Source organism: Macrosteles quadrilineatus, unplaced genomic scaffold (genome assembly GCF_028750875.1).
Source record: "Macrosteles quadrilineatus isolate MER2022 unplaced genomic scaffold, UCM_ALF_1.0 Scaffold_8__2_contigs__length_117827958, whole genome shotgun sequence".
NCBI lineage: Eukaryota > Metazoa > Arthropoda > Insecta > Hemiptera > Cicadellidae > Macrosteles > Macrosteles quadrilineatus.
Genome location: NW_026542601.1, coordinates 114,817,895 through 114,828,439, shown reverse-complemented (window position 1 = coordinate 114,828,439; position 10,545 = coordinate 114,817,895). Strand labels below are relative to the sequence as shown.

General features: G+C 36.2%; 1 protein-coding gene across 1 annotated transcript; it reads right to left on the bottom strand.

Annotated features, from left to right (window-relative positions):
• Positions 1-2,083: 2,083 nt before the first annotated feature.
• LOC129000676 (uncharacterized) lies at positions 2,084-6,562 on the bottom strand. Its single transcript, XM_054427638.1, has 2 exons — positions 6,362-6,562; positions 2,084-6,052 (listed from the first exon to the last, which is right to left on the bottom strand). The coding sequence occupies exons 1-2, from the start codon at positions 6,560-6,562 to the stop codon at positions 2,084-2,086; spliced, it is 4,170 nt and encodes a 1,389-aa protein (XP_054283613.1).
• Positions 6,563-10,545: the final 3,983 nt, after the last annotated feature.

Genomic DNA, 10,545 nt, shown 5'->3' with positions numbered 1-10,545 from the left:
ATAATATTGGAGTTTAAGTTCCCAATAGTAACGACTAATGATCTTATCAAGCAGATAAAAAACAAATTATCATTCTCTGTTTTTGACTGGTCTTCTTAAACTGCATTTAAGTATTGCAGCTATTCTAAATTTGACCCACCGTAGGCAGGAGTACACGTATTAGATATAATAGAAATGTGTCAGCAATGTTGGTTTTGTCGTCAAAACAAACTTGCAGAGAACCCCAATATTTACAAGACCATCCACTCAGAAATATCAAGACTTACACCGTAGGCTTGCGCACTATTTTTTTTTTATGTTGTACATTGGCTTATACAATAGCATAAGTTCATGAAAAAATGTTAATATAAATTATTATTTTACTATACCGGGTACGTAACATTTGAGAAGCATTTGTACGTAGCATTTTATTGAAGAAACCCCAGCTTTATCCTAATCATACTTTGCAGAGACTTAACTTTTATAAAATAATATTTTTACACCAAAAGTCTGAAAAATAAGTGTTCACCATACGAGTTGGTGAAAACATTTTGCAATAATACTACGTAGATCATACTACCATAACCTAGCTTTATACAAACTTTCGAAAGCTGCTATATTTTTCACCAACTTTAAGGGGTGCACAACACATGACACGTCCTACTAAATCAGTATCTAGTAGAAAGATCACTGGAATCATATGTACAAAACAAAATGAGCACATTTATAATATGTATGAGTCATAAGTATGAATATCACGTTAAATGTGCTAAGAATATAATATTTAAAGTAGATTAACATGAGTATTGGTGTAGATATTTTTTTTTATTTCACTCAATTTTACTAATTTCAGACTAAAGCGCAACCGACTTAAATATCAAACCTGAAAGCCAACTTTTATAGATGAATTTTTCTCTAAACGTTTGACCGTTTCTTGGGGTTTAAAGTGGTTTAAATCTGTAATCTCCTTTCAACCAAAGGAACATATTTATCTTGAAATATATATGGCAGGATACAATTAAATAGCCTTTAAAGATTACGCAGACAGTGTGGTTATTAAAGTTAGAAAATGACATAATAACTTTGGGTCCATATGGAAAATGTCCCAAGAAAAACAATAAATAAAAATCGAAATAAAAATGGAAAATGACATAATGACCATAGGGACATATGGGTTCGAATTTTTTTTGAAGGAAATCAAATTTAACTCAAATTCCACCACTTGTTAAATAACTAACATTTGTCAGTAAATATAGCTCAAACTGTTTAAATGTTTAATATTTGAAAGCACATCAACATGTAAAGAACTATAATATTGACTGAATTTTAAATTAAAGTATCAAGAAGTTCAGCATTTATTTTTTCCAAATCCAGATTTTGTTCGTGTAGGAAAATCATATAAGAAGATACTGAGGTTCACAAAAGATTTAGGCATTTAGTATGCAACACAAAATACCACATATAGCATTGTTAAATGTTTGTGAGTAATTTTTAGCAACCGAAGGACCATTTAAAAATACCTGTACAATTATATTGTGAGTAGAGAGTTCCATGCTGAGACGTTGCTGCGAAGTGAGGGCCCTCAATCAGTCTGGTAGTCTTCATGGTGTGGCGGACGAGGTGTTGAGATGATCACAATAATTACACTGAATTTAGAGGAATAAACTATAAAAGAGTAAAAGAGTTAAAAGGAGAATATTAGAGCGTTGAGAGAATGACGTGGTCACTACCATGTCCAAGGCACATCTACCCGACGCTGCTCACTATCTAGCCGGTCGGGGGAGGGGAACATCCCGATCAAAGTTCAATTCTACAGGTGAGCGTATTGAAAATGAAAACTCAAAGGATTGGATTGCTTACAATAAAATAAAATCTTTACCTTGATTCTAATAACTCTAGTAAAAACTAAAAAATCTATAATTTGTTTGGTTACAGAAATATAAAATAAAATACCCTGCAATGTGCAAATAAAAACCTTTTTAAACCTTACATATTGTAATTAAATATCCAACATACCCCCACCCGTGAACCACAATGGGGTTCACAAAAGAACAAAAAAAAACTTAACATTTTACAAGAGGTGGAGGATGATGAAGACTTGAAACTACTCTTCAATTGGGAGGGGAGACACCTTAGTGACAGCCCTTGTTAGAGGTCCTTTGTTGGTATGAAGATGTACAACCCGAACGAGTCCGTCAGGTCCAGGGGAAGTTGCGGTGACACGGCCTGTCCTCCATGAGAGGGGAGGAGAATTTTCTTCGTGGATTAATACAAGATCACCTTCCTTTATATTTACTTGGGGAAGTGTCCATTTTCCTCTTCTCTGCAGGGTATGGAGATAGTCTTTCTGCCACCTCTTCCAGAAATGTTGAGACATAGCTTGGACAAGCTGCCATCTTGAGAGTCTATTGCTTCGAACTTCTTCCCATGTGGGCTCAGGAAGTGCAAGTAGAGGGCTTCCAATGAGGAAGTGTCCTGGTGTGAGGTAATCAACTTCAGCAGGGTCTGAGGAGAGGGCAGTGATGGGCCTAGAGTTGAGTATTGCTTCTATCTTTGTAGATAAGGTGAGGAATTCTTCAAAGTTGAGGAGTTGTTCTCCAATAACACGTCGTAAGTGGTATTTGACGCTTCGTACGGTTCTCTCCCATATTCCTCCCTGGTGAGGTGCTGCTGGAGGTATAAAGTTAAACTTTATATGATTTTCATTTCCAAACTTATTTAATGCTTTCTTAGTCTCCTCCTGTTGTAGAAATGACTGAATGTGTTGTAGTTCTGCTGCTGCCCCGACATAATTCGTTCCACAGTCTGAAAAAATATTTGAGCAAAGACCTCTTCGTGATACAAAACGAGTCAAGGTTGCAATAAAGGCTTCTGAAGTCAAGCTGCTAACTACCTCAAGATGAACAGCTTTGACAGCTAGGCATATGAAGATACACAAGTACATCTTTACAGGGCTAGTTTTGCGCAAATTGTTTGGCTTAACCAAAAACGGCCCCATGAAGTCAGTTCCACAGTTAAAGAAAACTTTAGAAGGAGTAACTCTAACTGGAGGGAGATCGCCCATCTTCTGCGAAGTTAGAGTAGGCCGACAACGGAAGCAACGTACACATTTAAATATTCTACTCTTGATTACACTTCTTGCTGAAAGGATCCAAAACCTTTGAGAGATTATGCCCTGGAGAAATTGTGGTCCAGCATGTAAATATTTCAAGTGATAATAATCAATAATAATGTTAGTTATATGGTGTGACTTAGGCAAGATGATTGGGTACTTTGCTGCATATGATAATGTTGAGTGTTGAATGCGACCTCCAACCCTGAGGAGTCCAGAATCATCAATGAAGGGTGAGAGATGCTTTAGACGGGACGTTACTAGTTTTCCTGACTTGAGACGTGCAATGTCTTCTTGAAACACTGACAATTGAAGTATCTTGCATATTTGGACGGATGCATTATTCAGTTCTTCTAACTGTAGGGATCTTGATTCTTTCTTCTTCAGACGAGTATTTTTGATGAATCTAAAAACATAAGATAACACTCTCAACAATTTGCTCCATGAGGAGAACTTGGAGAAAATGTCCAATTCATTGACAGCTATCAAAACATTCAAAGGTTCAGACCTGAGTTCAGGTAACTCTTCATTCTTCATAATTTTAAATGAGGAGACCGGCCATTCAGTTGTAGGATTTGACAGCCATGGTGGTCCATACCACCACAATTTGTGGTTTACTAGACAGGACGGTAAGAGGCCTCGACTAGCGCAGTCTGCGGGATTGTAGTGTGTAGAAATGTGAGACCACATGTGTGGTGGAACTAAATCTTGAATTTGAGATATCCGGTTAGCTACATAGACCTTTAACCTAAAAGGGGGGGAGTGTATCCAAGATAATACAACCGTTGAGTCTGTCCAAGCGAAAATTGAGTTGATTTCACATTTTTGAGAGATTAGGTTGGACGAGTAGTTCAACAATTCCGCCAGCAGATGTGCTCCACAAAGCTCCAGGCGCGGAATGGATATCCTTTTGAGAGGAGCTACACGTGATTTGGCGATAAGCAAGGACACTCTGATATTATTATCTGCTGAGACAGTTCGGATGTAGACAACAGCACTATAACCTGCTTCGGAACCATCTGAGAAACCGTGTAACTGTACATCTACGGCATCATGCAGGTGTACATATCGAGGTATGAAAATATTTCTCAGTTGAGGGAGTTGGTCATAAAACTTGTTCCATTTTTCTGCAACATCAGTAGGAATGGGTTCATCCCATTTCAGTCCTAGAGTCCAAAGAAGTTGTAAGAGGGCTTTGGTCCAGAAGATGGTAGGAGCAAGATATCCACAAGGGTCAAAAATTTGAGCAACGGCTGAGAGGATGTTTCGCTTGGTAAGGGGCTTCTCCGGGATATCAAGCCTGTAAGAAAAGTGATCATTCTCTGACTCCCATTTTATGCCTAAGATACTGTAGAAAGGATTATCTGGACCTTGGAAATACATAGGCTTTTCCTTGTAAGATTCAGGTATGTCGCTTATTAGTTCGGGTCGGTTACAAACCCACTTTCTCAAATCAAAACCACCTTTTGACAGAAGATCAATAATTTCTTTCTGCGTAGTTCGAGCTTCATCTGGTGAGTTGGCTCCAAATATTAAATCATCAACGTAAACCTGTTTTTCCATCACTTTGGAAGCCAATGGATAGTTTTGACCTTCATCTAGGACAAGTTGTTTCAATGTTCGTATTGCCAAAAATGGGGAGCTCACAAAGCCGAAAACAACAGTTGTTAATCGATAGATACTCATGGGGAGCGATGAATCCTTCCTCCAGTAGAGAAGCTGAAAGTTTTGATCTTCAGGGTGCATTTTAATCTGTCTAAACATTTGCTTGATGTCACAGGACATTACAATAGGATGTAGTCTGAAATTAATAAGAATGTCACAAATTTTATTTTGCAGCTTTGGCCCAGATAATAACGTCTGGTTGAGAGAAATCCCTGTAGAGGAGGGGGCGCTAGCATCGAAGACAACTCTGAGCTTTGTAGACGACGATTCATTTTTAACTACAGCATGATGGGGCAAGAAAAAATGTTGAGATTCATCAAGTCTGTCCTGGGTCACTATCTCCATGTGACCAGATTCCATATAATCATTCATACATTTCACATAATCTGCTTTTAGTTCAGGATTTGCGTTTAAGCGTTTTTCCAGTGAAAGAAATCTACGTTTTGCATTTTCTGAGGAGTTGCCTAGGGGAGCGGGTGCCTCCTTGAAGGGTAGTCGGACCGTGTAGCGACCTTTAGAGTCTCTGGAATGGTGAGCTAAAAACAACTGTTCACATAGATCATCTTCAGGAGAGGGTTTTATTTTTAGCGGAGGTTCTTCTAACAGCCAAAATCGTTGTAGGGAACGATGCAGATCAACTTCATGAGTGGTGAGTAAAGATACAGTCCCCTCCTTACATGGGGTTCTTTCTAGGGGAGCGGGTCCTACAATTAGATAACCAAACACATAGTTCATTGCCATAGGCATGTTGTCTCCAAATGTCACGTGATCCTCCGTTACAATCCTACAAAACAAGTCAGCTCCTAACAACATATCCACAGAGCTTGGTAGGTCAAAAGTAGGGTCTGCTAGAACTAGGTGCTTCAACTTATTCTTGAACGCTGCTGATATTCGAGCTTGAGGAAGATCCGAAGTTATCCTATCCAATATAACCACAGGATGGTTCTTCACTATGTCTGTACCATTGAGAGAAGAGATATTTACCTTTGAAGCACCTTTGGTACTGATGTGAGAGGAAGAGAGGCCATCTACATCACTATGTCCATTATGCCATCTATTTAAGGACAAGAGATTAGCTGCATTTTCAGTCAAACATGAAATCATAGAGCCAGAGTCTAGTACAGCTCTTAAAACCAGAGAATGGCCATCTTTGTTAATAACATACACAAGGGTAGTGCCTAATAGTACTTTTGAAGACTTGACAACATTACTTTGAGAAAACACAACCACTGGATGTTTTTCCTTATCTGAGGCTGACACTGAGAGATTTGTGTCAACTACATTCCTTTTCACTTGCTGAGAGGGAATGGGGGATAGCGTACTGGTTGGTGTGGAGCGATTTGATAAATGCAGCCATGAGTGGTGTTTCTTACCGCAATGAAAGCATGAACGTTTTGATTTACAATCATTTGAGCTGTGAGCTGTGCCAAGACAATTGAAACAGAATTGTTTATTTTTTATGAACTCAAATTTAGAGGAGGGAGTCATAGCTTGAAAGTCAGTACACCTATAGATCACATGACCACTTTTGTTACAAAAAGCACACCTGGGATTCTGAGGTAACCCGGGGGCAGATAGCAGAACTGTACGAGGCTTATTAGTTACCTTAGAATAATCAGAGTTTGATTTGACATTAGAGTGGGAGGCAGAGGATATCCTTAGACTAGAAAGATTAGCAGCTTCCATATGAGTACATTCATCTTCTAAAAATGACATGATTTCTTCTACTGAGGGGATTTTCTGACTGTCTTCTCTACCATCCTCAAATTTTTTGCGTAGCTCTCCATCTAGCTTGCGCAACAACATAGTAGACAAGATTATATTGTTTTTTCTTACCTCATGTTTAAGAGCTTCCAAAGCCTGAGTGTTTTCCTGAAACTTAGATAAAAAGGTTCTGATGGCTTTACTATTACCACTAGTTATGTTAGAGAGGTCAATTAGGTTATTAACATAATGAATGATCATTCTCCTGTTATTTTGATACCTATTTTTTAGCAACTCCCAGGTGACCATGTAATTCTCTGCTGTAATTGGCAGATTTTTAATCAAATTCAATGGTTCCCCTTCAAGAGAGGTAATCAAATACTGGAACTTTTCAGTATCATTTAATTTATCATTTTTGTGAATAGAAGCTTCAAACAAACCTTGAAATGACAACCATTGGTCGGGTAACCCACTAAACGCTTTTAAAGTGAGCGGAGGTAACTTTAGAGTCTTAGAAGGCGAAGTATTTGCATGAGCAGGAGTAGAAGTGGACTCCTTCTGATATGGTTTCACAATCACTTTAATCTGAATAAATAAGTCACTGATATCATCCTGAACTTTCTCAACTGCCTCAGCATCAAAGTCAGGTATAGAATCAGTAGAAGTCAAGCGAGTAATATATTTATCAAACTCTGAGTACCTGATGCTTGCTTCTTCAGCATATTGCTCCAATTCCTCAAGAGCATCACTCCCTATATCTTCAGATACCAAAGTGGAGACACGATCCTTAATTTTCTTAAGGCGATTCAGAATTAATTTGCTCTGTCGTTCAAAGGTAGTGAACTTCATCTTGCAGGTTACCCTGAATCTTAATTAAGAGATAAAATCCAATTACAAACCAGTAAATAATTCAAATATTTCTTAATAAGGAGATTAATATCAAAACAAATTCTTTGTAAGCAGAAGAGGAAAAAAGTACAATATAAATAACCCTTTTTTTAAAAAACAAACCTATAAATCAAAAAATGCTCTGACCTATTCAATATCCAGAAGGCCTAGGCTCCTATTTCAGTTTCCATCAAAGTGTAGGCTACCCACTACAATACCTATATACACTTGGATATATTACAATCTTATACTCTCAATAATTAGCGCCAAAAAATCTTTAAACTAAATTAATATTTCAATTTTTAGCAAAAATGGGTGAATTAATCAAATATTGTAGGCTATATGAGTCAAAATATCAAATACAGTAAGTTACTGCACAATATTAATATATAGATATTAAAATCAATAAAATTTCAAAATTGTACCCTAGACTACAGAGCTTAAACAATTAATTAGCTTAGCTTCTCCAATAGATCTCCAATAGGACTATCTCAATAACACTCTCAAACCTAAAGAAAATTCTATTTAAAATGAATGAAGTCTCAAAATATCCTTATAGTGCAGAAAATTGATAGTTAAATACCACTTGGGATACGTTGAGTTAGGCCTATGCCTGCTTAAAACATCAACAACAATAATTACAAGTTTCTTATGTTAAAAAAGGAATTAAAATAATATAAAATATCAAAGAATCTCAGAGTTCCTTTTTAAACAATAAATTGAGAAAATAATCAATATTTTTCCAGCTCTAGGTTTTGTTGGTAAAACACTATTTACTTACCAAATTTATTCAAAGGAGCCAAACAAATTATTTCAAAGACAAGTTGAAGACGATTTTCAATAACAAAATTATTTTACAAATTAATTGAGGAATATCAAATTAAGGATATTATTTTCAGTGTATGATTCAACTAGAAAAAATATAAATATATAAATATAAAAAATTTAAATCCTAGAATAAAAACTACAATCCAATCCTTTACACCAACATTCACGAGTGAGGTTATGTTATTGTTTATAACTCATTGACATTGACAAACTGACAGAGTGACAGAGTCAAAATTGCACAGTTGCAGCCATCTTAGATTGCAGACTACACCAGCGCTCCCAACGGCGAAAAATGTTTGTACTTGAGTGAGTGAGAGGGAAGACAGCTGGTTTCCGCTCCAACATGAACAAGAACAATACAGTCTGGGAATTTCCCCGCTTATCAGCAACTTGTACAGTCCTGAATGATTCGTGAATATTCTAGAGTAGTAATTTTCACTTCTAACGATTGAAATAAAAATGATCTTTTTTAACGATCACACTAAAATGGCTGACAAACAACTTTCTCGGCAAAGTTTGAGAAGTAAAATAATTACTGTTCACTGTAATAAAAACTTATTGAACGTATTTTACACACGATAGCAAAATAAAAATGTCTATTTTTCCAAGCGTTGGTTCAAAATAAAATATCATCCGGCTCGAAGGACCAAATGTTAAATGTTTGTGAGTAATTTTTAGCAACCGAAGGACCATTTAAAAATACCTGTACAATTATATTGTGAGTAGAGAGTTCCATGCTGAGACGTTGCTGCGAAGTGAGGGCCCTCAATCAGTCTGGTAGTCTTCATGGTGTGGCGGACGAGGTGTTGAGATGATCACAATAATTACACTGAATTTAGAGGAATAAACTATAAAAGAGTAAAAGAGTTAAAAGGAGAATATTAGAGCGTTGAGAGAATGACGTGGTCACTACCATGTCCAAGGCACATCTACCCGACGCTGCTCACTATCTAGCCGGTCGGAGGAGGGGAACATCCCGATCAAAGTTCAATTCTACAGGTGAGCGTATTGAAAATGAAAACTCAAAGGATTGGATTGCTTACAATAAAATAAAATCTTTACCTTGATTCTAATAACTCTAGTAAAAACTAAAAAATCTATAATTTGTTTGGTTACAGAAATATAAAATAAAATACCCTGCAATGTGCAAATAAAAACCTTTTTAAACCTTACATATTGTAATTAAATATCCAACAAGCATCGATGGTCATGGGAATAAGTAAGGAAAATCCAGATGTAATGCACAACTTAAATATTGTATCAAATATACAAGATCGTATTGTAAATTATACAATTCTCTCAATTTGTAAACGTGTAAAGCAGAGTGTAGTTTTGGCGTTTAGTAGGAGTTGTCAATTTTAAGGGTGAATTTACATGTAAATAGATTAAGAGTGGCTTGTCCATGTAACTAAACAGTGTTAGTCAAGGAAGGCCAGTTGAGAGTTCAGTGGACTCAGCGTATCGCTAAATTGAATCCCGCGTCCCTAATCTAATCAGTTCAACACTCAGTTAGTTGGCCTTGAAATTGCCTGTTGATACCTAAATTTTACACAACTAAAACCTCCAATATTTAAATCATAATGAAAATTTCAAAACTATATGAGCTGAATTCAGCTTTGTAACGTGCTCAGATTTTAGAGTTAGATTGCTCTTTGGATAGTATGACAATAATAATTCTTGGCTATCGTGTTCTATAGTAAACATAGAATATCTTAATAGGGCTATATTATACGGAACAGTTACTTTGCTAGGTTACTAGTCCCTACTACGACTGAGACTCTCAACTGCTCACTACAGCTGATAATGGGCTGTATGGACGGTGTAGTTTACATTTCTAGTCTTACCTTTGCTGTTGATGTTGCCACTTAATTGTACAGTATTTAATTACTTGTATTGATAATTCATGACGAAATATTTTTATTTACAAACTATTTTATTTTACAACACCTACTTTAAAGTAATTTTTAAATAGTAGGTAAAATATATTGTAAGGGTGTATGGTGTATTTAAGTATTTCATATAGAATCAATTGAATAATAGGTAAAATAATAACTAACGGATGTTTATTATAAAACTACAGTTGCAATGCGAAACTTTACAAAACTAATTGCAATGTTGCTGGGAGTAACTGAAATGCATTGTTGACACACGGGACATAACCTAATGACTGTTCATGTACCTCCTGGATTGTTCATGTATTGTTTACTAACAATAGGATAGAGACACCTCATTGTTCTGTTTATGAACTTTATTCTGCATATTGTGAACAATCTTTTACCACCAGATTCCAATTATTTAGTTCTTTAAAAACTATTTCTCATATGGTTATTACAATTACATCGAATACATACTCTTAGAGACTTTAATGA